The sequence below is a fragment of the Aspergillus vadensis genome, assembly GCF_003184925.1.
Source record: "Aspergillus vadensis CBS 113365 unplaced genomic scaffold BO88scaffold_34, whole genome shotgun sequence".
Classification (NCBI taxonomy): Eukaryota; Fungi; Ascomycota; class Eurotiomycetes; order Eurotiales; family Aspergillaceae; genus Aspergillus; species Aspergillus vadensis.
The window spans coordinates 201,722-228,043 of NW_020292072.1; the positions used below are offsets into that span (position 1 = coordinate 201,722).

The 26,322-nt window shown below is 43.5% G+C and overlaps 10 protein-coding genes across 10 annotated transcripts; 3 read left to right on the top strand and 7 right to left on the bottom strand.

Annotated features, from left to right (window-relative positions):
* Positions 1–673: 673 nt before the first annotated feature.
* BO88DRAFT_419857 (uncharacterized protein) lies at positions 674–1,261 on the bottom strand (the record flags this gene model as incomplete). Its single annotated transcript, XM_025708412.1, has 1 exon — positions 674–1,261. The coding sequence occupies one exon, from the start codon at positions 1,259–1,261 to the stop codon at positions 674–676; it is 588 nt and encodes a 195-aa protein (XP_025557781.1).
* Positions 1,262–1,774: 513 nt separating this feature from the next.
* Positions 1,775–2,590, bottom strand: BO88DRAFT_419858 (uncharacterized protein; the record flags this gene model as incomplete). Its single annotated transcript, XM_025708413.1, has 3 exons — positions 1,775–2,064; positions 2,092–2,240; positions 2,292–2,590. 3 exons carry the CDS (start codon positions 2,588–2,590, stop codon positions 1,775–1,777), a joined length of 738 nt encoding a protein of 245 aa, XP_025557782.1.
* Positions 2,591–3,001: 411 nt separating this feature from the next.
* BO88DRAFT_419859 (uncharacterized protein) lies at positions 3,002–3,439 on the bottom strand (the record flags this gene model as incomplete). The annotated part of the gene is made up of 1 exon (XM_025708414.1): positions 3,002–3,439. The coding sequence occupies one exon, from the start codon at positions 3,437–3,439 to the stop codon at positions 3,002–3,004; it is 438 nt and encodes a 145-aa protein (XP_025557783.1).
* A 724-nt stretch (positions 3,440–4,163) lies between these two features.
* Positions 4,164–4,616, bottom strand: BO88DRAFT_419860 (uncharacterized protein; the record flags this gene model as incomplete). The annotated part of the gene is made up of 1 exon (XM_025708415.1): positions 4,164–4,616. The coding sequence occupies one exon, from the start codon at positions 4,614–4,616 to the stop codon at positions 4,164–4,166; it is 453 nt and encodes a 150-aa protein (XP_025557784.1).
* Positions 4,617–8,134: 3,518 nt separating this feature from the next.
* On the top strand, positions 8,135–9,587 carry BO88DRAFT_475276 (geranylgeranyl pyrophosphate synthetase; the record flags this gene model as incomplete). The annotated part of the gene is made up of 2 exons (XM_025711865.1): positions 8,135–8,387; positions 8,431–9,587. 2 exons carry the CDS (start codon positions 8,135–8,137, stop codon positions 9,585–9,587), a joined length of 1,410 nt encoding a protein of 469 aa, XP_025557785.1.
* Positions 9,588–11,723: 2,136 nt separating this feature from the next.
* On the top strand, positions 11,724–12,134 carry BO88DRAFT_419862 (uncharacterized protein; the record flags this gene model as incomplete). The annotated part of the gene is made up of 1 exon (XM_025708416.1): positions 11,724–12,134. One exon carries the CDS (start codon positions 11,724–11,726, stop codon positions 12,132–12,134), a length of 411 nt encoding a protein of 136 aa, XP_025557786.1.
* A 6,182-nt stretch (positions 12,135–18,316) lies between these two features.
* Positions 18,317–19,162, bottom strand: BO88DRAFT_352048 (uncharacterized protein; the record flags this gene model as incomplete). The annotated part of the gene is made up of 3 exons (XM_025703562.1): positions 18,317–18,573; positions 18,620–19,019; positions 19,109–19,162. Coding segments are annotated over 3 exons (711 nt in total), but the record flags the coding sequence as incomplete, so codon positions are not given.
* A 163-nt stretch (positions 19,163–19,325) lies between these two features.
* BO88DRAFT_190690 (uncharacterized protein) lies at positions 19,326–20,142 on the bottom strand. The gene has a single exon (XM_025701813.1). It carries the CDS (start codon positions 19,948–19,950, stop codon positions 19,411–19,413), a length of 540 nt encoding a protein of 179 aa, XP_025557788.1. The 5' UTR covers positions 19,951–20,142; the 3' UTR covers positions 19,326–19,410.
* Positions 20,143–21,648: 1,506 nt separating this feature from the next.
* Positions 21,649–22,954, top strand: BO88DRAFT_429996 (uncharacterized protein; the record flags this gene model as incomplete). The annotated part of the gene is made up of 6 exons (XM_025709206.1): positions 21,649–21,720; positions 21,822–21,942; positions 22,030–22,307; positions 22,383–22,482; positions 22,530–22,741; positions 22,814–22,954. 6 exons carry the CDS (start codon positions 21,649–21,651, stop codon positions 22,952–22,954), a joined length of 924 nt encoding a protein of 307 aa, XP_025557789.1.
* A 1,340-nt stretch (positions 22,955–24,294) lies between these two features.
* On the bottom strand, positions 24,295–25,851 carry BO88DRAFT_475283 (uncharacterized protein; the record flags this gene model as incomplete). The annotated part of the gene is made up of 5 exons (XM_025711866.1): positions 24,295–24,594; positions 24,661–25,199; positions 25,357–25,478; positions 25,518–25,705; positions 25,825–25,851. The coding sequence occupies 5 exons, from the start codon at positions 25,849–25,851 to the stop codon at positions 24,295–24,297; spliced, it is 1,176 nt and encodes a 391-aa protein (XP_025557790.1).
* Positions 25,852–26,322: the final 471 nt, after the last annotated feature.

Consider the following 26,322-nt stretch of genomic DNA (forward strand, 5'->3'; position numbering starts at 1 on the left):
GGAAATCAAGTTGATTCTTCGTATACATACTTCGGGATTAATTCCGATGGTTCGGCTTGGTTCCTGATCCGCACTAACCTCATATTACAGGAAAAACCAGAGAGCCATACCAAGTGCCAATATAGATCGGACAAATAAGAAGACCCCCAAAAAGAATCTGCTGAAGTCATATTCTAAAGGTATTGATAGGCATCGAATCTGCTAGGATATGGATGCCTCCCATTCGGCTGCTCAACACAGCCATCGGCCTTTTTCTATGCATTCTTATGAATAAGTGGACTAAATCATTATGAGGCTCGAATTTCTCCCGCTAGTGCGACCAGATGCAGTGCCTGTTTCTCTTTATTTTTCACGGACTTGGTCCCTAACGAAAGAGGTGGAGATGGAAAATTCAACATTGGTGATTTGGCAGTTATTCTCTTGGGTATGAACTTCAATTCCAGCACCTTTATCCCGGCTAATGTCATCAACAGTGAGCCGGATTGAGTATGTGTGCGTGGTAACTGGATCTAGTGCCCTCGTGAATACATAGCGGTATGTCCTGGACCGTATGCTTACTCCGGTCGCGAGCAACAAGTAACTTGTTGTGCCTAAGCACAGACTCATCAGGCAATGGCATTCGTATTGTTGCGCGCATTCTGGAAGACAGATATTATGGCGACCCGTGTGGGGATTACAAGCCCAGCTGCGCCGATGAAACAAAATGACTCCCACCCGCACACCGGTAGCCTGATGCCTGTGGAATCCACTGATATCCCACGGGACAGACTCCCATTTCCCGCAGTTTTTGCTGAGCTTCTTCCTTCTTCTTCTTATGCTCCTTAATCTCAACTCTCTTTTGAGTAAGCCTCCTGACATGCTCCTCATATTGCCGTCGCTCGTTATTGTCCGGCATCTCTGAGTTACTATCCAGCTTCTTTCTCAAAGCCTTCTCTTTACTAATGATCTCCGCATCATGATTAATTCGTGCCTCGTGATGTTTCAAATCAGCTTGCAGTTTGTTCCAGACCTCGTCAGATACTCCTGGATCGCGAGGCCCGCTCAGATCGGCCTCTGTTGGAGTTGCATTTGAGTCAGTGTCTGGTGGAATCAACGGGTTATCTTGTTGCTTTGCCCAGGAAGCAGCCGTTGAAGAAGGTGCTACGCGCGGTGGTCCTGCTGTTGCTTGCATGGCAGCATAAGAAGTCGGCAAATTTGGGACAGTCACCGTCGCCCGCAGCTGCCGCTCGTGGATTGTGGACTGGAAAATGTCACTGACCATTTCTTCGGTGATCACTATCTGTATCTGGCCTTCTACTAGAGGGCTCGAGAAGACTCTCCTGATGATAATATTTGAAATAGTTTTTACATCCTGACCGTTCCCCCAGCCAGGAAGAAGGGATAGGTATTCAAAGGATGCCAGGATCTAAGAATGAAACTGGCTATCAGGCTGTCTAATAACAGCCTGATTTACTTAGTGAATCTGTCCCAGACTGTCCCGCAGGAGGACCCAGTATTGAGAGGCAGTTAGATTCTTGAATATGACTGTCTCTGAGAAGCGACTGGTCAGGCTGGGGTTTGATACTATAAGGCGGTTGATGTCCTCGTCATAGCCGGCCAGGATAATAATCAGCTTCTTGATAAATTTCTTCTTTATCAAGCAGTCTACCAGCTGGTCCATGGCCTCTTTTCTAAATGTGCTGTCCGCAAGCCGGTATGCCTTGTTGATAAAGAGAACCCGACCCAGGTCTTTTTTGAGGAGTCTCTTGGTTTTGGGGCTGGTCTGTCCCATATATTATATGACTAGATCTGATGAAGAGCACTCCACTACTTCGGGTGTCCTGAGAATATCCATGTCGTAAAAGACCTGCTCTATACAGCATGTAGTTGATGTCTTGCTAGATCCTAGATCTCTGTCAGCCAACGCAGACTCTATGCCAGAACTGTGACTGAATATATGCATACCTGGGGGGCCGCGGAAGAGGAAGTTGAAAGGAATCTTCTCCCGGGAATCTAAACCGAGTTGTTTTATATTCCTAGCTATATTCTGGTAGTTCTCTAGCTGTGTAACAAGTTGCTCACAATCTATAACACCTTTAAACAGCTTCTAACAGTTGGCGACCGCATTCTGCTCCCGGTCAAAATCAGGATTGAAGTCCAGTAACTCTAGAATGTCAATATTCTTAGTCTTCCGCGCGGACAGCTGCTGCTGGTGGTGTAGTTTAGCCTTATCAAGAAGGATATCTACCTCACCAGTATTACTAAAATTCAGTCAGTTATGAGCGTGACTAAGACATTGGCGAACAACTGACTTTGTCTCTGTAATTGTGTTGAAACTGAGTTGTTTAAGCTTTAGGTTCAGTATATCTTGCAGATTATTATTAGTGAAATTCTCGAAGTCGAATACGGTGCTCATTGGAAAATGTTGTGAGAGGTCTTTATTTATTATTTGGAATATTCTTTCCATCGCGTCCCTGTATTCTAGAAGCAGGACATAGTGATTATTACCGGGGATGCTTTGCACTTCTGTAATTAAAATGTCGATGACCGCGGTTTTGAATATATCTGGGCCAGTGCCACTGTCTGCACTTGAGGATGTGCCATCTAGCATATACACTTTATTAATAACTAGAACTTTGCTAAGGGTGGAGGCTAGAATGCCTTTTGTCGCGACCTCCGAGCCCCCAATGACGTTGCCAATGAAGTCAGATGGGTTTTTGACGACAACTGACAGAGAAACAGGAGTCAGTAAATAAAAAGTCCTATATAAAAATAGATAGCTTGCGGTTTAAATATTACCTTCTCTATTTGAAAGATATCCTATATCAGCCAGGAGCTTCCTGAACAGTTTTGTGACCGTGGTTTTGCCGGTGCCTGGATTCCTGACGAAGATTTTATTGAGTGAAAACTCTATCATAGGCTTTTCCTCCAGCTCCTGTTGGTAATTAAAGGCGACTGTGTTGAATAAGGCTTGGACAGATTATTTCACGAGGCGGAGACCTGTGAGGGCTTGCAGCTTGTTCTAAGTAGCATTCTTCTTAAGTACTGTACGCGGGTCTGGACTGAGAAGATCTTCCTTCGTTAGAAGGAGATTATTAGTGAGCTTTTTTGATCTCCGTTCTTGCTGCAGTTGTCTTGCCTGACGCTCTGTGATACGCGCGAAAACATTGTAGACAGTACAGGTGTTCCCAAACCCTTCACGACCGCGGCCGCGACCGACACGCCGTGCGATAATGCGCATGTACAGTCCATCCGGTCTATTGTCCACCCTTATTCGTCCCTTATACTTCTTGTTCATGTGATGATGGAGAATGGTACGCAGTTCCTCATCTGAATAGTCCTGGAACTGCAGTTTAATAGGGAACCTGCTGGGGATTCTAAGATTATAGGCAGAGAAGCTCTCCATATTCTTATTATATCCAGTAAAAATAAATATAATCTTTCCTGTCAAATTCTCCATCTCTGCTAATAGGAAATCAAGAACCAAGCTACCCCCCGCGTTGTTACTGGATATCAACTAATAGACTTTGTTGATAAACAGGACTCCTCCACCATTTGACTTTATTTTATCAAGATATTTCTGGCATCCGGAAACACTACTATTTACGAGCTTGGAACCCGATGTCTCGATAAAGAAGATTCCCAGGATAACACTAACAGAGCCGAGAAATTAAGCATACAGCCGCGCTACCGTAGTCTTACCTAGAGGGATATGATTAATATTCAGAAGAAATCAGCACTGAAATACTACACGAATCTGTTCCTGGGTTACCAAGAAGGACGGCCCTGAACTGCTCTTCTGACAGACTTGCCCCCTGCCGAACAACCACATCTACCTTGGCCTTGATGGTAAGAAAGCTGTTCTTGACGCTTTCAAGTCTAATCATGCTTATAAGTATATCCAGGGCTGTGTTTAACTAGTCTTCTTCCGTCTTCTGCCTCTCCCACTTGTCTCGTGCAGCCGACTCGAGGGTGACCTTTTCTGACTCATTATTATTATTATCAGTCCTACCCGCTGAGTCCGTCGTCTGGGCTGATTAAAGGCTACTGAGGCGACTCGCGGCCGCAGTCAGGCTCTCAAGTTTCTTTTGCTTTTTGGTAAGAGTGTCTTGATGATCCTGGATCTTTTGTTTATTGGCCAGGAGCTCCCGCTGTCTTTTGATTCTGTTTTGGATCTCTGTAAGTTACTTTGCATATTCTAGCTGGGTCTTCCGTCGCTTCTTCTCTAGCTTGGCATCTTTATTTCTTTTCTGTTCAGCTTTGATTGTCTCCTTGAAACAGGTCGGGCAGACCTTGGGCTCTCCTCGGAAGCATTGCCAGAAGTAATTGTGATTTTTGGGGCAGGTCTTATGTATGGTCATAGTGTATTTCATCCTCTTGTGATCCTGAACGCGGTGACACTGTCGAATACATATGTGAATCTGATATGGGAGTAAGGTCGAGCTATTATCCCCATTTGAGTCAGCCATAGGAGCAATATATTTGGATTGAATGTTAATATACCATGGATCTGAATATCCTCTATCAGGACATTTCTTTTCGAATTTCTCAGGTGACTGCATGATGACCATGCGGTCTAGATGGTTCTCACATTTGAGGGGAACACCATCATATACCTGATCATGAGCCTGGAGCATCTTAAATAAAGGCTGTTATGTGGAGTGTCTTTTTCAACTTGCTAGGAATATACTCGCGTTCCCAATCATCACTAGGGCGTTTCTTGTCCGGGAGAGGAGAATATTGACACGCTCTAGAGCAGCTATGAAACCAATTTCTTTTATCTTATTACTACATGTCAGGCTTATGATTATAATATTCCTCTTTTTATCCTGGTAATTATCTGTCTGGGTTACTCTCTGCCAGGGAGATTAGAAGGTTGCCACGCTTACCTATGGTTAATATATAAATAGGATTTCTAATCGTCTTTGTACTCCCCGGGATCAGAAGACCAGCTTGTATGAGATTATTTGTATCCAGATTATTCAGTACTGGGTTATTAGTTTTGCTCAGCTCCGTACGTAGTAAAGACAGCTGGCCCAAGTATGGTATTAGAATCATTATGTTATCCGTGCTGTACCCTTGCTGCCCGAGATACTTGATAATTTTTAATATTATCTCCACCTTGAATGGATTCTGCTTACTTGCCTTCATAGTTGGGTCCCTTCTTTCAGCATATTCATGAAGTTCACGTTCGGGGTGGCAGTAATTTACAAATATAATATTACTTTGGAATCCACGGAGTGAGGGTCGCTTGCACGTCCTCTCTGAATCCTATAAGTCCGGATATATCAGATAGCGGATAAGTCGGGATATCTCCGGGCGCATGCGGTATTATATTGTTAGGGAGCTGTGCGGATAGCCCTTGGAGATGAGTTATTTAAAAAGGAAGCAGTTAAGGTCCAGTCCATTGTCTTTTTTGACAGATAAGTTGTAATTATTAATTTTGGGATGTAATTGCTTATGGTTCTTGATTAATACCAGCTGCTGTGTGTCCAGAGTTATGGCTGTTAGAATATGACTTTCTAGGATCTCTCTGGTCTCCTTCATAATCAAGATGTCAGGTTTAGTGATCTGTAAAGCTGTTGCATATCAGGCAGCCGCATTTGTTGTATATGCTATAATTTGTTTATTTTCGAGAACAGCGCAATGTTGCTTATAATAAAAGTATTTATCCAGATTCTTTGAGATATCATAACATCTCTTGATAAGCTTAACTAATTAAGCAGATTTGTTATGAAGAATGTTCCTCTGCCAGGTCTCTACTAACTCTCGGTACTTGAAAGATGCCATTGCCCAGATATAAGCGTGCTGAGGACTGAGGAGATTATGGAGAATACCTGCATCCTGCTTATTCTGCCATGCATCCCACAGATAGTGTTTTCAACACTTCTACCACGGCTTCCAATGCATTGTATACCCGTCGGCTCTTCAGGCACGGTGAATGCGTCAAAGAAGGTGCTGTCTTCAAAAAACTCTAGGTATTTGAGCATGTCATCTTTGGAAATAGAGTCACAGTTATACTTTTCAGAGTAAGATTACAGCTCCTTGAGTACTTCGTCTAGCTTTTCCCTGCTCTGGTTTATAAAGGACCACGAATTAACACTGGACATGTCTTGAGACTGCTCAAAAAGTCCGAGCTCCTTGGTATATAATGTAGATTTGGAACTGAGCTGTACCATGGACGTGCTTGGGATGCTGATGTTAAGGAGGTCTTCCAGGAACTGATCTAATACATGGTTTGTATAGTAGATAATCATGAGGGTCTTATCTGTTTTATTATGTAGGATCTTGGCAATCAATACACCAAGAAATAATTTTCCAGTTCTTGTGTTGGCACTTATTAGCCCTTGACATAACACTTGAAAGAGCAGATATAAATTTACCAGGTGGTTCTTAAATCATGCTTATACTTTGCTGCAGACCGCTCAAGAGAGATTAAAGCTGTGAATTATCCAGAAATATATTCTTCTCAATATCAATAATCTAATTAAGTGACTGGCCCCTGCTGGTCCGTATTTATTCAATGATAGTTTCCAGATCTCATCAAATGTCAGCCGCTCCGGCGAGGGAGCTTGCGCAAGCAGTATCCTTGACAGGAGATATTCCATCACTAACTGCAATCATTGAAGAATCGGCTCATATACAAAGATTAGAATATTGACAGTCACGAACGTGAACAAAAACCCCATCTTGGCGCATGCGAGAATACGGTGGAAGGCAGAGTCACCTTGCACGCTCAAAACAAGTATCAGGATATCATCTGTGAGATCTGATAATCCACAATCTAAAGAAGCAAATCCGACAACCTCCTTCTTATTTAACAAGCACCCAAATGACTGGTGCTTCAGAAAATTAGGACTATCACCCTGTAGCTGCCCACATTCAGTCTTGGACAAAGAAAATAAACGGGGTATGCTGTTTATATATTTAAATTAAACATTACAGGTCCTTCGGCGGTCTTCCTCCTCACCACAGCCAATTCCCCTAAAGCAAAGTTTATTAATGAGCAGGGCAGACCTTCTTCCCTTTTCCTGACCATAAGCAAGCTAGAGATCATTCTTCAGCTCTGCCAGCAAGTCTTCTCTCAACAGGCGGAACTGATTATCATAATGAGCGACCGGTCATTCGTCTGCCGGAAGCTGGTAGATGTCTTCCATACAGCGGTAGAAGGGCCTCTGTGTCGCAGCGATCTCATCTAGTGTTAGCAGAATAGAGATGTCATGAAAGCACTCAAAGTCGTTGTCATATCTACCGCCGGGTCGATATTCATCCTTCACGTCTTGTCTAGTTGTGAGGGTCTTCAAGATAGCGTCAATGCGATAACCAATCGTGCGGATCTCAAGGGAGAGTAAAACAAGGAATGTCCGGGCCCGCGAGATTTACTGGGCAGTGGTAATCATTTCAGAGGCACAGCCCTGCATAGTAATAAGTTTGAGAAGTAACCAAGCAAAGCCTAGCTCAGCCTTCTCATTAAGCTTCTTCCGGGTGTAGAGCTGTATAAAGGCATTCCAGAATGTAGGAGATTAAGTAATTCAGGAGACAATCTAACAGAGAAATTATCCACTCCCAAAATCCTCGATGGTTGGATGTTGTATGTAGCCGAGGAACGGGGTGGCGTAATTGTTGATAAAGTCCAGCAATAAATCCAGACGGAAGCTGTTCTGGAGCGAATCGCTCAGAGGGGGAGAAACAAGCACCCATTTAATACAGCATAAATGATTATCTTGGGCACCAAGAGCTTCTAAAAGTAATTTAGCATCACCTGATTTTATCACCTGTCTCTTTCCCTTCTCAAGCAACAGCAAGTACCTGGAAAGTTTATCGGAGAGCGTCGCCATTACACAATAAAAGCCACTTATGACTGATCGCAGGGAGGGAATTATATAATAATCAAGAATGAGTGAGTCGAGCGCACAGCTGAGATAGCCAACACCAGCCAGAGCCCCGCATGCAAGGGAGAGAGACAAACCAATGTTGGGTGAATAACAAGACTGACATGTGAACAGTCACACCATTGACAGGGGTGCGATCGCGGGCCATGCGTCGGTACCCAGCAAGCACTCCTCAATCTTGACTTTACCCAACCCCGCCCAGTGTCATTGGTAAAAGATCAGCTCAAGCAACCTTGATTCTCTCAAAAATAGCGAGTATTATCATGTGGAGGGTTTCGTCAAGTCACTATCCACCCAAGCCTCGTGGTACTCGGCGTGGCTGGTCGGGTGTCAGACAACATGAGAACAGACAAGACTCAGTTATCAAATCCCCAGCACCCCCATATGGTCCTCTACTGGTAGAAATTAGCAATACCAAACTTGAAAGGTCAGAGGAATGCCCCCAAATCACAGACTGCGAGGATGTCAGTTCATACACATGGCTGGGTCAAGCTGCACCATCAATTCTCATACCCGGTATGTTTCCCACCTTCTATCAGCGGCTCTGGAGCGATAATAGTAATGGAGGTCAATCTACAAGGCGGACCGCCCATCTGGACCCCTGGAACTGAAGACCGCCAGCTGGAACCCGATCGGGGGGAGTATTTTCGTGACCCTAATGCGGCCAGGTATCCTTCGTATCCGTGGCAGGCTGCGTTCGAGGCAATCAGCAGAGAGAGTCCGGACTATGATCTCGCCAATACTGATATAGTGGCCTGCTCCAGTACACTCGGGAATCTCACCCGGTTTGCTCGAGGGGTCGACAAAGACTACAGGTTCATAATGGAACTGGTTGGAGACAGCGTGTTCTTCGTCCGAAGAGAGAATTCACCCACAGATTTGATACCGGATGTCCGTGGTTACGGTCATACATTCCTGGACCAATATAAAACGTGGGGGCCGGGGCTTGCTGGCTCCGAGTCACACCAGCGGATAATAAAGTATACCTTTAGAGGCCTACATCTTCTTGTTCGGTTCGAATCGGATGGCTATATTCCAAAAGACCCCCAAGAAAGTTTATCCAGTAACCAAGAAACAGGCAGAAGCAGCTCATCTGGAGATGGGGACACCAACATTGATAGCCTGGTAGCAAGGCTTGAAGGAGACCACGGGCGCGATCCTGTTGATGACTCCGGAAGGCTTAAGATTCATGAGAGTGGGCGACAGATAGGCCAGAGCGATATTATCAATATCAAAACTCGGTCGATGGTTGACTTCAAGACAGGGGCAATCAAAAAAGAAATTGACATGACAGACCTGACCCCTCGTCTGTGGGTGTCCCAGATCCCGACCCTGATTGTGGCATATCATAACCGCGGCCTGTTTGACGATATCCGGGTACAGGACATGCGAGACGAAATAACTCGCTGGGAACAAGAAAATGACAAGATGCTGAGGCGAGTTGCTTCGTTGCTACACGAGCTGATGCACTATGCAAAAAGTTCAAAGACTAGGCTTGAAGTCTGTCGGTCCGGTGCAGGGCCTATCCAAATACGACGAGTCACGGGTGATAGCCCTATGGCTCTAGCGCCAGAAACGAAGGCAAAGTGGAGAGGAAGAGATAGTCCGGACGGATCCAACCACACCTGCATATTATCGCGTGACAATAACTATTCAACCCAGCTAATTGAATCCGATAATTCAGACCCGGAGTCTGGTTATGATGCGAGGGACTAGACAGGCTGTCCAGTCGATAACACTGAGAGCATCAGAGCCATGAGGCATAGTACACAGGCCAGAGGCATAGGAAATCTATCTAGCTTGGCTTGTTCTGAACTACCCATTGCGTAATAGCTTTGAATAACTGGTCGTTCACGGTTACTTAATCTGTCAATAAGATACCGCCCACTCACATGTTGTCTGTCGTACTGGACTGCACCTGTAGTTGTGCTGACCGCATTTGAAGTGTATAGTAGAAATACCACAAGTAGGACCTCATTGCTTTGGCAATTCAAAAGCACATGGCAACAAACGTAATTTGGCAGAAGGGCGATGGGACCAACGGAGCTAAAGTACGTTTGGTGTCTGAAGGGCGGGACGAAAAGGATCGAGATTACCCGTGGACTCACTAACAGGATGATTCCACAAACATGAACCATGTAACACAGCGCTGATATTTTTTACGCCCACAGCTGTAAGCAGATGCTGATTAGCACTGATCTTGACTATATAATATAATTCACCGACATGAATGGTTGTCATGCGACAAAATAAGACTCAAATCTGGGTTGCAAATCACCCTTCATATATATATTCATGCAACATGCCTCTCCATGGTGATTCTCGTCGAGTTTGCCTTCTTACCCCCGGGAACATTCTGGTATATCTTATCGGTCAAGGTTGCAACTCATTAGTCTATCAATGAATTTAACCATGTATGTCAGATATACAAAAGAAAGAATATTGCCAGGCCCCTTGTAATAAAGACTGGCAACATGAAGATACGTATGATTGCACCAAGCTCAGCGCTGGCAGAGCAATACTTTGATCGTATACTATCTGGGGAAGTGGGAGTATTAGGGAATGCACGGACCGCAACTTCATGTAAGGCTTAGCATTGTTGGTTTGGGTGCCTAGTACCATTTAGTAAGATTTAGATCCTGACATACTAGAATACGGGCAGTGGACTAAGCAGCTAAGGGGAGTGTAGGAGCCAAAGGGAGCAATGATAACAACACCCCGCTGATAAGCATTTGATATAATAATCGAATGATATTGTATTAGGCAAAATACTACACGCCGGTCTGTTCGCTCTACCTGATAGCTGGGTATTAAGTAAGAGTGCGAACCGGAGTTAAAGAATATAAATACTAAGAGGCGGGGAAACCATGGCTGGAAAGCTTTTCAGTTAGGAAAGCTTAAAGTATCACCAGGACCTTCCCATGTTTTGGAAGCCAACTACATCAATTTGCTATCTGTCAAAATTAAATTACCGTTTCATCATAACTCAAGTAATCTTTTAATTTGGCGCAACCAAATCACCCATACCATGTTCAGAAATAAGTGGGTAAGGCGCAACCCTTCCCTTTCCATAGATCCGTCAGTAGTCTATGAAAAGCGAAATGGAAGAGCCTCACCCATTCTAGTCTTTATCCCTTTATAGACGGGAAAGAAGAGGATTTTGAGCAGGTCTTTGCCCAGTTGATCAAGAAGAGTGGCAATGACCCATCCGTTTTATATAACCCTGATAGATACGCGAAACCGTTTTTTTCCGATTGCCAGCCGACCATTTGGTCCAACGCGCCAAGGAGTATGAAACGGCCTGGGACCTTGAGAACGCGCAGATTTGTTCTTGCATGGCGGAGCAGTATACCGCATTGCGCGTTTTCCAATTCCCGCTCGTCACTGGGCAAAAAGGCGTGGGAGCTTGGCAGGAAGACTTATTTAAACACTTCTCCTTATCTCTCGCCACCAAATATGGAAGTTCATATCCCAGATCGACACGCCTCCCTTGAAGGAAGTGAATCCACAGATGCCATCATCACTGCTTTCCTCCACTTCCCCAATAATAGCACCAAGCCAGAATCTAGTTGGCCGCTTTTGCTTTTTATCTATAGCCTGGATGCCTATCGAACAGACCACACGGCGGCTTGATCTTACGGCAAGCTTGCCAGTCACCTATACCACAGTCAGGCAGTACTTCTAGTTAACATTCCCGGTACCACCGATTCACCTGCGGCGCCCAACGATCCTGAATCACCCAATCGCCTGTGGAGCAGCGTGCTCGATTGGGTCGACGAGCACAAAGACCAATATAACTTCAACCCTTCCCAAATTTTAGCACGCGGTATCAGCACTGGCGGCTACTATGCCATGCGCATCGCACATACTCAAGCCGACCGACTGCTTGCCGTGGTCGCTCAGGGCGGAGGCAGCCACCACATGTTCGACCCGGAGTGGATTCGTGCCCAAAACCATATGGAGTATCCTTTTGCGTTGGCCGAGGCTCTAGCTCAACAATTTGGTTATACGGAAGTACAAAAATATGCGGCTGGTAATGCACGGGAGCGTTTAAGTCTTCTTGAGAGTAGGATACTTAATAATGGCTGCACCTGGCTGTTACTGATCAACGGCATGGAAGACAGTATCTTCCTTATCAAAGACAGCATCCTTCCTCTGCAACATGGCAGAATAAAAAATATAAAAATTATCAAGGGGAGGAGTTATAGGTGGATCACAGAAAATCATCTGGTTTTTTTACAAGCATCAGTATCAAACTATTAACCATTTACCTGCAGAACTGTCTATCAGGGACAGTGCCATTACTAACAAGTCAATAGTAATAAACACTAGATTTATGTCTTATCCTGCAGTGTGAGTACAACCGCACTCGGAGAAAATATAAGACCAGCAATATTATATTTAAGCTAGGTGACAGGCCTCCAGGCAACTATATATATGAACTCTACGGAGATAGCCACAGTATCAAGATAGTTCTCTTAGTATATACAGACCAGTTACTCGTCAAGCCCGCACTCCAGATTCCAGAATGCTAAACTCATCAAGATCACAGTCTAATCTAACAAGCATATTAATGGGCAAAGTCAAGATTAGACACGTGTAGCTGAAGTTAATATTCATTAAAATTAGCAGCTGCTTCTCAAGACTTTAATTAATAATTATATTAAATACTTTCTCAATCACGCTCACAAGCTCATCCTGTATATAAGTATCATATCTATATCCTCACCCAATAACCAGTCCGCGGAATTCATGCAATATACCGGACAGAGCAAGATTAACAAGATTATTCTAGAATTATAACACCGGGTTATGGTATTTGCAAGTTATCACCCATCACAGACTCAAGAAAGAGAATCTTATTTTGTTATAAAATAAAAATATATTAAGTTCCCTGAAGATATATAATATATAATATAGTATCTCTATATAAATATCCAGTAATTTAACCTCTCCGAAGCTATCTTCACGACAGTAAATCAATAAATTTTTATAATTTATCAAGTAATCTTTTTGCTTAACAGAAAGCTGTTATAATTATTCAAGCAGATAAATAATAAAAAAAGTAGATTTATTAATATTTCTATTTCTATCAGCACATAAACAAAATAGTTAACTGTGAATTATATAGGCTTAGGTAAATCAGAAAAATCTGTAAAGACACTAAGTCCATAGAATATATATAAAACAGTCAGAGATTAAATAGTATAATATAAGAATATAGTATCACTGTACCTGATGAAGATTTTAGGATTTAATTAGATGAGGGAGTAATCAAGGAAAGGTAGTATTTTATTAATATATATGCTGCTAATTATATAAATAATAGCAGTAATTGTGCTATCATAAAATACAGTATAGATTTCCTCGCATTGAACTTGAATAGAATCTACAATAGTGGCTGTTACTTGGCTAGAAAAAAAAATCTAGATATAAAAACTAAGAGACTCTAGACAGGCTTTTCCTTATACAAGAAATATAAATAAGATCTGATTAAGATATATAGAAAATAAAATAAATATAATTATATCTTCTCTCTTCAAAGCTTTTGGAATATTAGTATTTATTAAGATTATTAGACACTCAGCAGATATTATATAAAAATTAATCTATATCTGCCAAGGAGTCTCACACCACTAGTTGAAATACCAGTTAATAGAGCAGCATATGGATCTGGATTAAATAGTGCAGTAAGGCTTGACATAATAGGTCTTCCCTTTTAGGATAACATATTGGACGGGGCCATTCGTGAATATTTGAGGATTCAGACTGGTATTAGCCAGGCATCAGAATAATTTATATTAGACTATATCTCTCTTAATATGATTTGTCAGATTGAAGCCTATTAGATTAATTTATATAAGAATAATATATATAAACAGTATTTATTCTTTTATTCTTCTTAAAATATAGCTCCTTGATTATCAGACTTATATATTAAAAATAGTCTCAGGTGCTTTCTCTCGCGCGGTAATAATATTAATATAATATTCTAAGAATTTACCAAAGCTTTAACTAGAATCATTCTCAGATATTTTCCAGTTTTGCTTGATTAACACTTTTAGCTCAGTGAAGACCTGTTCAATCAGGTTAAAATTAAATAGAAAATCCGGGAGCCCTGTGACTCAGATTATCTAATAATATTACTGATCTAGCTCTCGTGGTGAGTCTTTTTATAGTATAAATAGAGTTGCTTTGTATTCAGCTAATACTGTATTTCCTGCTTGTGCTTGCTGATATTTGCTAGTTAATTTATTATATATAAAGTACTCAGTCATTCTAAGTTCTTATTATATATCAAGACTTAGATTTCTAATACAAGCCCTCTCACAAGATCTAAAGTCTTCTAGTAAAGTGTTATATCTGGCACAGACTCCCTTTTATATTATTAAAAACTACTCTGGGACCTAGACATAGGCCAAGAAGATTTTATTAACAGTTTCTATAAATACTTACTTTTTTTACTTTTAATCCTGATTTTGTTCTATAGTACTTTCCCTGCAAGATATATGTTCTTTCAGAGATACTTATATTACTGCTTCTTGAAGACCAGCGCAGGAGTATTAAAATATAATTTAGATTATACCAGTTCTTTATTCTCAAAGTCAGTTCTTCTGTCTAATTTCAAGTAATATATTATATGTGACCAGAAGAATCCCACGGCCTTGGTCTCCGTTACTGACTGCCTTATCAGAGTCCTTATCGCATTTTTGTGAGATACTACAACTCGAATAAGTAAGCTGACAGTATTTGGATTATAATTATATCTACCCTACTGGAAGAAATAATATGTTATTCTGTTATCATGTTGAGGACCTCGCCCTTGAGCTAAAGTATAGTTCTGAAGAGGAAAGGAAATTCGGGTATAAATACATATTTAAATAAAAAATTAAATACTATTATATAAAGTATATTATTTCTGTTAAGACAGTATTTAATCATGGACTGGATCTGGATGCATATCTCTAAAATGATTACTTGGAGGATTCCTGAACTTAATAATTAATATAATTCAGGGGCCTTCTGTACATGGATATTTATCTCACTAGCCCAGCTAACTATTAATATAGTATTCTATTTAATAGAGTATAATATATTCTGCTTATATAAGATGACTATGCTTTTAAGATGCTCTGTATTAATTATCTATAGTACAAAGATTTTCTCTCAAACTCCTGCGGCTTTATTGTTATCTAACCACTCCAGATAATATATAAGATTATTCGAACCCGTAGCATGCTTAATCTGTATTTGTAGAGAGCACAAGAAGCTAACTTTATATACTTCTAAGGGCTCTCCTAGGATTAGAAATCCATACATCCTCAAACTTCGCATTAATATGCAACGGTCTAACTCCGTCTCCATTGACTTCGCGTAGCGGTGTGATGGGGTTGGATCGTTTGTTGGAGTATCCGTCATCTCTGTACGTGGCTCGCTCTTCGCAGTTCCCATGCTAATATGGCTTGATCCTGGTAACTCAGAATATTGGTGAGCGGAGAATACGAACTTCTTTTCGGAACATATGGTTGTTCAAGCCGGCTCGTATACAGCAATGCCGAGGAAGTAGTTGAAGATCAGATTGTGGTATTACCATAGGTCCTCGCTATCACTGCTCGCCTTAGGCCATGCGACGTGTGGTTATATCTAATTGCAGAATTACGAGGGGTTCCGTGCCACGTGTTGTGGTAATAGGTCACGGGCGCTACTACAAACCCTACTAGTTCCGCTCAGGAGCAAGGCGGACATGCCGGGCAGAATGGCACTATGGACGGTATCGTGCGAACAATAGGTGACTCCTACTGAATTTCTGAAGTACGAAGCTGGAAATGTGCGGGCGAACCGCGACGGTGCTAGTCAACGACATCTTGGCTGCGAAACGATCGATTGCAAGATGCGTACCACTTCGTAGCAATAGCTTGTTCACTCTAGCACGCGAAATTTGAACTTATCTTTTTTGTACCTGCCCCGCATTCTCAACCCGAATAACACAAAGACACTAGTTAAGGGTGCCCAACCCGCGTTGACAAATCAGCTGTGGCGCACGAGAGCAAAGCCCACCATGCTAATCTTTCCATATTATGAATCTTCGAAATCCGGGTCCAGTATCGAATTTGGCCTATTCACTCAGACCAGACCAGTACTGACAAGGTATTATCTCCGCTTCCTGTTTGGTAATAACGTTGACATCGTCACGTGCAACGGAGGACATGGCAACGATGCTGCCATCTTTCCATATAAATGGGAGATATACGGTGAGCGGGTAAAAGTCATGCAAGCACTGGGCCCTAGCTTGGAACTAGCGCTGCGAAAGTTGCTCCAGTTTCCGTCACGATGCGTTCAAGACTCCCTTCCTGATCAAGTGGTGGAGGATCTCCCTACGTGCCATATAAGCTTGCCCCAGTATGTGGAAGAAGCGCAAACTTGTTTAACCTAAGCTGCCGATGATGCTGTGTTGCGCCTTGGTAAGCAAATTACTAGAGAGGTATGGGCGGTCGAGGTCATTACTGAACTTGTTCAGGCGGATAGAGGTTGGGCGCCCGTTGCTTAAACACGGACGCAGCAGCTGACATACTTATAGAGAAGAATAGGAATGAAGCTATACCATATCTGTGCACTTAGGTGCATAAACTTAACAGCACGCGCTCTGAGTACCAGAATAAAAGCGGAACGAGGAAATACGGACGATGTACGCTCCGCCCCTCTGCGTTGTCAAACACGTGCCACTCAGGCCTACTCTGTATAAGCAATCCATTTTTGGTATCGCATGTATCTTAGCTCATCTCTGATCAACCCTGCAAGTACCAGCCGTGATAGACAGATATAATATAATAGCGGGCCACCGTTAAACAGCTATCTCAGTAGTGATACTTAATTAGTACTTATATACATTCATCGAAATTCTCACCTATTCTATTTGAAACTATGTTAGTTTTATCACAACTCCATGTCATACGAATTATATGCTAAATATCGAAGAGATTTTGGAAAATACTTATATAACCATTCTCTTACATTAAATAGTTATTATATTAGTCGCAGGCTATGACTATATTATATTCTACTAGCTAATATTTGCACAAAATTATTAAAAAAAAAGAAAAATCTTCAAGCCCACTGCTTCATTCGTGAAGCTGCCTGCGGTGCCATTTTCAGGGTCGCCAAAGTGTTCTAGGACTCATCGTAGTTGCAGCAGAATTCCTTATTATTTCAGCTCCACCGCTCACTAGTGGTTGACCAGTACGATTCGTTGCCTCCGGTCTTGTTTCATGATTTTGCAACGCCTGCGGTACGACATGCAAAGGATGATTACTGCGCCATGAACTGTTGTTGTGGAAGCCGGATTCTTCTGTGCTAGAAATCCCAGCATGGTCACGTTAGCAAGTTATGGTGGATTCTGCCGCATATATCAACCAGCACTTCATTAAACGGATGCCGGATCGTTGGAAATTGAAATCCTGTCAAGTGTGGTCCAGTCTTACTGCTGCTGTGCTCAGGCAAGTCTGTTGTCCAGATACACTGGGGAAATTGCAACGTCGGTCAACGCTTGCCTCGTCAGAGCCAATTCATTGATAAAATGCTTCCCGATATTGTACCGATGTCAGTGTATATACACTTTAACTGTCCCTGTTAACATTACACAAAACTACGCTAAATTGGTCCATAAGGGAGGGCATCTAATTTGGGCTCTCATTTTATTCCACTGGCTATATAACCTTCCTGGTCTTCCGTGTTGGAGAGTCAAATCCCCATCCGCTGATCGCGCCCAACTACGTGCGGTTAGTGTGTGGTATGTAATTTCGTCAATATTTCACCTAATCTGACAAGCATTGTAGAGCGCATGCAAAATTCTAGAAGCTTCGGTCATTGGTGATTAAGGCACGTGCCAAACAGATGGTGCAATGTGTTAACATCGAATGTCTTCACTTTACCATGTGCAAATCTGGACTGCTGCTGAACAGTCTGAATCCACCATACAAGGGCTGATAATCTGAACAGGACAGGCAGAGTTAGCAAAATCCAAGCCGTTAGTAATCATTCTACTCGGCCTGATAGGTAATCCCCAACACGAGAGCACGCACTGGTCACAAGACTGACAGTGACGGCACTAATTCTAGGTAGCTTGAAGCCGTTGTCGATTTAAAGGCAATGGCATACTGTCCTTCAGACGACGTCTCCTATTAGTCATTTTCAAAGATTTTTTAGTCTTCTTGCCAATTCATTAGCGCCGATCGTTGATTGGGCGAGTCACCATTTAGAGGACCATAGGGTAACGAAACTCTATGGTATTGTATATTTTTCTGTAAGAATACACCCTACGCTCTGGATGTGTGGGTAAACGGGCATCTTTACTGTATTCACGCCAAACATAAGTAATGCAAGTAAAGAGACTTGTTCGCCAAGCTTACATAGGAACGTTCTCTTGAAATCTCATTCCATGCTATTACTTAATGATGGAGCAAGTTCAATAGAAGACAAATCATCTGTAAATAAAACAACTCCCGATAGCTATAGTTATAAAGGGAAATGACGTCATGGTTTTGACCATGAACGGTGGTCAAATCTTGTTTTTCCATATCAGCAAGGTGATGGAATTGGGATCGGGATGAGCGGGATGCAACACAGTCCTTCAGCAACTTGATCGCTTGAGATACCACGTGCTTAGATGATGTGTTCCAAGCTGCATATCTAGCTAAACGACTTCCTCCGACCGTCAACAAGTCCTTTACGTCGACGCAATCTTTGGTGACTTCGACGCAAGATTAGATTCTGTTTTAAGCCCTCGTGGGAGCCACAAGGTCTTGCTCCTTCTTTCAGGGCCCTTTTCAACAGAGGCAATTTAGAGCGGCGAGCTTCATGCGACCTTGGCCCATCAAGTCCAGGACCTTTGAACACCATTTCAGCCAAAGTATATAAACACGCTCCTTTTGAGAACAGCCAGCGAAACTTTTCAAAGTCGCCTTGCTCGAATGCTTCGCAACAGAGCCGATCAATACCACCTGGAACCACTTGAAAAGAAGCACCATGATCGATCAACCAATTTATAAGCGATTGGTAACATTTTGAACGAGCTGCACGCTCAAGTATGTCACCAGATAAGGTATAGTCACGCAATATGTAATGACACCTTCTGGATTGACAATCCTCATCCTGCATTTTGAAAGCATCGCTTTTAGTGGTTTGAATTTTTATCATTCTGATCTTTTTCAGGATGAATATAAGAGCCGAAATGTCAATACAAGACCGTATCCGACGGCAAACCGCACGGAAATGTAAGTAATCAGGAAGGTGAAGTTTCGTTGCGATCAATTGCAGGATCTCCTGGGGTAGGTCACAGAGAGAAGATGGCTTCTTCTTCTCCATAAGGTCCATCTTGAGGTTTGTATATGATATATCGTAGTAATTGACGAATGTAGGTGATTTGGTCTTGACTCAATGTCGCAGGATGGGAGACGTTTGAGTGTCACTGAATTGCTGGCTGGCTATTAATACTTCGGATTATGGTGGGATTATGCGAGCTATTTGAAGCAACATCAGCAATCTAAGGTAGTGGCTGGTTTGCTCGAGACCATACTTTGGATGAGCTCTCGGCCAATATATTGGAGACCTTCAGGGTCAGAGCTACTGTGCCCATGCTTTGTCCCCTTTTAACACTGGTAATATGGTAGGGATAACGTGGCATAAAGGCGGACAGCATAGCTCCGGCAGAAATCGTATTAGCCGAAAGCCGGACGTGTTCACACAAACAGGGCTGTACAGTAACTCGGCTCCACGCTAAAGAGGGATTGACCAGGCTGGATGCGAATATGCGTCTTTCAGAATGTGATGAACGCCTTCTGAGGTGCCTGATCGCGGTCGATGGGAGACCCAGTGGGGGAGCTGGATGACCTGCAGACCAGGGCTGGGCAAATGAAGCGGGTCGCAAAAGGGAAAAAGGAAAAGGGAAGATAGAAACAAGGGGCAAGTGGGGGAAATGAGGGAGATGAGGTAAAGAGGCAAGGAACAGTGAAAGTATGGTCAAAAGATGGCGAGAGATGGGGAAAGATGATAAAGGGATCACCGAGTAAACATAGTCAACCATTCTGCGATACCGTCTCCGGGAACGGGATGCGCAATCTGTGCGGGCATTAAATCTGTTCAGATGCCCTGGCGGGCGCAATCCTTCGCCGCCTTCTGGTCGGCCCCTCCAATCGATTGTTGTTGTCCTGGGCCAGCAACATTTGCTGGGCTGGCTCGGCAAGGTCTGAGACTAGTCCTTTTCGGGAAGTTGTTTCAGGGGTTGAACTTGATGCCCGCCTGGGGAATCCGAATGCGCACCGAAGTAATATTATGTCCTCGTGTTTCGACCACTGGAACTCAGAGTGTAAAGCAAAGAGACCAACACATGGGTATACTGGAATGTGTATATACTATTACCCTAGGCTACCAAATGTGAGCCTTGTCGCTGGCGATGGTACAATAATCATGCGCATCAATGGTCTATACATTTCGTACATGAATGGTCAATGTTGTTTATAAATATATATATGTAACATGACCAGTACTAGCTACTCCAGCATGTCCGGCACAACCGGCTTCTGATAACTCCACGAGACACATAGAGAATCGACAGGCGCGCCAAAATTGAATATATTGCCCACTCTAAGGGATCGCTCATCAAAACCAGGTCAGCAGGATGATAATTTGCTCCGATGCTTCCAGTTTCACATGATTTAAGGTCGAACATGGCCTTGCTGGGCATTGATTTTTCCGGGCGGATATGACCAATGAGAATTCGTCCCGCCAGCAGCATTCCACCCCAACAACAAAACCTATTTCCAATTCAACCCTACCAAAAACTGAGGTTGTCGGGATGTCGACTAAATTGACCAGAGTGCAAAAAGTGTTGACATACTGATCGCATCTCACGCAACAGATCCTGATATTCTTTCAGAATGATAGATGGTGTAGGTTGCGCATCTGCCAAAGAGCAAATTGGGCAACATATATGGAGAGCATGAGCTACTTCCTCGATTGTTCTTTGCGCCACTCCATCAAGGACAGCAGCTGGTGAGTGTATACAGGATTTTACCCCCAGATTCAGTCATGCCTCTTGCCATATTTATGACTGTATGGGCATTGTATACCGCCATGGTGAGCACACAAATGACCCAACCCTTGAAAGTATACCGGGTGGTTTGAATTGACAGACCATAGATATGGGGGCTTGTGAATCACCAAAGGGATTCGGAGTTGTGGGACGATCGGACGGTATGGCAATGCAAGACGACAATTGATCCTAGATGTAGTGGGCTGACCAATGCCAGGAAGTCCGTTCTAGCACATCAAACCCTCCGCGTTGCGAACCTACTGGGCTTGTTATGAGGCGTGAGTTGGGGTTCTCTTGACGCAACCTTCACTAAAATACTATTTAGATGAATCGAACAAAAGACGGGGCCGACGTCTTCGGAGACCGCACCATGCGTACCATCCTCATCGGCCAGAATAGCCGACCTGTAAGCCCCCAAGACCAACCCAATACCCCATATTATTCTCTACAAGCTGTTGGTTAACCAGGTGAACTAGCATGCCTTCGACCCAGAGTAAATCAAAATTGGGCTTCTCGAGATCTGGCATGTCCCTTCTTTGAAATGCGGTGTACTTTGCCTGACATAGCGATGGGCGTCCGGTTATCCTTCATAATTCCCCACTATCAATAGTCAGAAAATTCTTCCTTCACCTGGCCTCATTGTATTTACCTTTGCGGTCATTGAAATTTGTCGTACTGTCAACCAAAGGAATGCCGGTGGAGGCTGTAGGTAGACCATATAGTTACACTAGCTTCCTTACAACCTCTGCTATACAGATTTTAGTGAGTATACTCCGTAGAGACGTGGGGGTCATCTACGAAAAGTATCTGGACACGAGGACGGGCGCTCGTATTTCTGACTTCAGTTCAACCAGCCATGTCAGCCGCGAAGAGACGTTCGTGGCACCGTTTGGTTCGGACGAACTCGGCCGCCTGTGGTCTCTACGCAACATGCAGCTACAAGCACTACCTCGGATTATGTCCCAAGCAACCAGGCGTTCATTCGTGCCACATCCGGGCTGGATTATCTACCGCCAGAGCAGTCCGCTCCCAACCCGGCTCCCCGCGAGATCTTAGCACAATCCCCTTGAGAAGTATATGAACCTCGTGCCTGCATCTACTATGCACGAATGGTGGTGCTGGCCAGGCATCGAAAGAATATAGCCAACTTAGTCCACATCCAGATGCAAGCCGTGGAGCGACCGGCAATAAAAATATATATTCAGATAATCAATCGGCTTGCTCATCACAGCATCCCGCGCCTTCTAGATATTTTCCAGTATACAGAACAATATCTTCTTATGTGGGAGTCTTTCAAGTGCACTCTCCACGAAGCTTTAGCACTGAGCTGCCGCATCATTAAAAAAGAAGTAGCCCAGATTTTATAGCCTGTAGGTGCTGTTCCCATCCTTTAAGGCGCAAGATCATTCATTCATAGTTCACAGATATTCAGGTGCCTTCAGTTCCTACGCGGCCAGTCCAAAGAGCTAGCCAGCCTCACTCCTCGAGATATCTTGTTCACCGAAGAGGGTGAAATAAAGATCAGTATATCTGTCCCAACTGTAGACTGTACAACACTGACATCAAGTGAGGTATAGCGGGTATTAAGAACAGTCACCAAATCAACCAAGTCGACCCTTCCCGTATCGACGCAATGGCTACTACTTTCAATGCTCTCCGGTCAATTCTCGATAAGATCATGCAGAAAATTGGCTCCAATTTTACTTGGAGCCAGGAGATCCAAAGCTTTAAATCAGCGCTGGCCCAGAGCACCTCCGCGCAATGCTTGGATAAGTTGGTGCAAGTAAGTTGGCTCATATTCCAGCCTCATCATGTGATTGGTAACTGACTAGTAAGCACACCTTTTTTTTTTGAGCAAGTGACCGGGGAGGGAGGTCTAAAGGTACTAGTAGAGTTGGCCAACAAAACCATTTTCCACGAAATCTCATTTCCGCCCGAGGACTTTCTTGCCAAGACTGGGCCACTAGGGAAGCCTGTGGAGCTGTCTACGACATAGGTGGATGTCAATAATGTGAAGATACATATTTGCGTGATGGGCGCATTTGGATTAGCTTCTTGGATAGCCCATATACTCATAATGTTTGCCAAAGAGTGCACATCCCTTGTACTTAGCGTGACATATCTCCCTACAGATATTTAGCCTAAATGCAATGATTAAGAATGTTCGATGCTACCCTATGCAAAGCGTTATGATATTCCAGACATAATAAATGGATGTGAAAGGGCGCCATGAATCCGTTATGCGGAAGGATGGGCGCCCAACCACGCAATGAACATTCCTTAGACCTTACTGCTGCCATCTGCTAGGCCGTGGAGCCTTTATTCGATTCTGATTGGGGTATTTCATTGGAGGAGAAGCTTACATATTATGGCTGGTACTATAAATATAACACTTCAATATTGTTGGTGGGGTTACGGAATAACGACCGTAGGAAGTTTATTGGGCTAGATGTGCATAAGCGTTCGGATGAAGGGTCTGGCTACAATATGGTATCAGAAAGGCAAAAAAAGACTAAAGGTCTGGGGTTTCACAATGCTTGGAACTTGGGACACCTGAAACACACATGCTCCAGTCGAAAAAGATAATGCCCTGCATTGCATAGATTGACCCGGTCCTGTACTACTACTGGAGTGCAAAACTTGGGAGAAGAAAATGGTAAACCTTGCAGCATAGACCTATGTATCAACCACGCCCCACAACGTACCGTCCTATACCCAATGATCGAGTATTCATGTTTTCATGTTTTGCCGCATACTGCTGCAATAATGTATTGGGAGGACTAATCTATGCCATTGAATTTCTGCAACAAGGCTGACGTGAACCAGTAAATTGCGTGATCACAAATGATATAAGGCGAAGAATACCTACAACATACCCGCCCCGAACAATTAATATACTAAGTGAAATGGTTCTTCTTGCTTATTGTTCGACAGGAGAAGACCTGCGAGCACCCCGCCTCTAACAATACATATACCAAGTAAAGCAAGATTCCTCTTGAACGGGAACAATGGCGTTATGACTCGGATTAATACCAGGGCTCGCGATCGTAGAGAAACCGACCACAGTCAAGACAACCATCATACTCGTATACTGCGGAAAACGTCAGTTTACCAACCCCCAGGGGAGGGGGAGGGGTCTACATTGTACTACTAGAGCTCATGATCCATACTCCCGCACCTCAATCCGAGAATAGTCCTTGCGCTATGATAGCTTGTTAATTTGCCTTATGCGGTGGCTCTATTAGTACTACACCATCGATCCAGGATATCTTTCTTGACGCCATGGTTTACCCATTGTGAATATAAGTGGATCATACTGAATCTTTCCTAACCCCATCAATACTCCTCTTCTTGTGCAGTCGAACTGCAAGTAAGAACATGAGTGGATAGCCTGAAGATTTGCTCGTCTACCCACGCAGCTATATCACTTACGGCCTCAGACAGTCCCTTCCTCCTCCTTTTGAGCCGATTTAAGTCGGATGTCGGATAATCCTGTACATTCTCTTCGGTCAAACTGGCTAGAACATTCTGGCCTGGGTTCCTCAGATGCCAGACGTGGAGATTTTCCTCTTCTGTTACATTGCGGTGATCTGTACTGTGGAGGCTGAACTTGCGCATTTTCAAACCATGGAAAAGCTCGTTGATTAGAGATTAGTCATTTGGCAGCGCAAGTCTTCTTGGTTCATGATTTGGGATGGTGACGACCACGACTAGATCGCCCGCGGGCATTGCCATCCCTCCCAACCCGCAGTCCCACATTTCCATGAACCAATCAATTGAATTGCTTCTTTCAGGCAGCTGTGAGAGACTCGGCGAGGGCATCGGATGCTCAATATCACAATCTGGGATCTCTGGATCTACCGCCGCGGCTTCCTCGCTCGCTGCCGATTCGTCCTCGGCGTTTGTAGCCTGATTGATTCCACTCCTATCCCAAAGGTAACGAAAGAAGGTCTGGAACTGCGACTGTCTGAAGAACACAGCTGTAACCTGTGGGGACTCCCAGGGCTGCCATAGTCTGCCCCCTTCCAGGGCGAAGCAATCCGCATCGACTGTATCAGCGTATGGGATACCGCAACGTTGATTCACTGCTTTATCCTGTTCGTTGCTACCAAGGCCCTCCGGAGTTTGCGGAGTGGGCAGGGTCGCTCGGCCGGGCATAAACTCGGCTATGGCCGGGATCCGAAATCCGTGTTGGTCAGCCAGCCAGAACCGAAGTCGAGCAATTCGGAACAGGACAGGAGCTACACGATTTCTTCCTCTTATGCGGCTGACGGCGTGCCACTTCAGTCATGTCCAGCCTGTATTAGAAGCTGAAGCGCCAGAGCTCGTGTAATTCCCGCTGTAATTACAGTCTTGTCTTTTTTAATGACACGCTGGCATTAGTCCAATATTGTGTACTGAGTTTACAGTTGATAGTAATCTTCTTAATCTTCTTTGAATCCAGGTCCTCTGGTAGAAGAAGAAGATTCTTTATCACCTTATTAATAATATCTAAGAAACAGAGGTCCTGGAAGAATATTCTTAAAGTAAGAATAAGAGTATTAATCTGCTTCAGTCACTTCCATAATGCCGCCCGTGTGTCGGAGTCGTCAATTAATAGAAATAATGTCTGGTCGTCCATCATCCGAGATTGTAGATATTCCTGGTCTGGTTCTGAGAGCTTTAGGACTTGGGATTCCAGTGCAAGAACAGTCTCCGTATCTGCGTGAACAGAAAGAATATTACTTCTATCAAAAATATAATTTATCTAGATAGTGCGGATAGTTTTGAGGTAGAACAAGATAAGCTAGAGATAACAGATTCTTTAAAAGAATTTTTTATTTTATAAATACTTGGGCTACTTATCTTGTTATATTATAATAATACCATGATATACAGTACACCCAGTTGCATTTTGGCCCAAAGCCCCGGAATAAGAAGCAGGACATTAAATACTGCAGGGAAACTGGAATATTAGAAAAAGGCTTAGAGATATATATATTTCTTACTCTTGGAATTATATTAAAGAACAGCCTACTAAAGTATCTCTGCTTATTTATTTAGCAGATAGCCCAGCTTTTCCTGATAAAACTGGATTCTTTCATAGATTAATCTATCTGGAGGTCGGCATCGGTTTAGAAAATACTCTCAGAGTAAGTGGATAAGATAGAAATAGAGAGTTTGTCTTTATAATTATTTATTTAGCAAGTCACACTTAGCAGGTAGATAGGAATGGATATATATACTAATACTTAAAATGATTCTAGAGATAATTTACTGGAATCCTCCATATACATATTAATTATCCATCATTAATTTTCACTGTAGAGCCTTTTTTGCGCTGCGGCGATGATGTTCTCGTGGCCGAAGGCACGAAGTGATATA

What these genes read in the sequence shown, in the direction of transcription:
- BO88DRAFT_190690 (XM_025701813.1), bottom strand. Translation starts at nt 19,950, where the DNA reads ATGGTTGACTATGTTTACTCGGTGATCCCTTTATCATCTTTCCCCATC.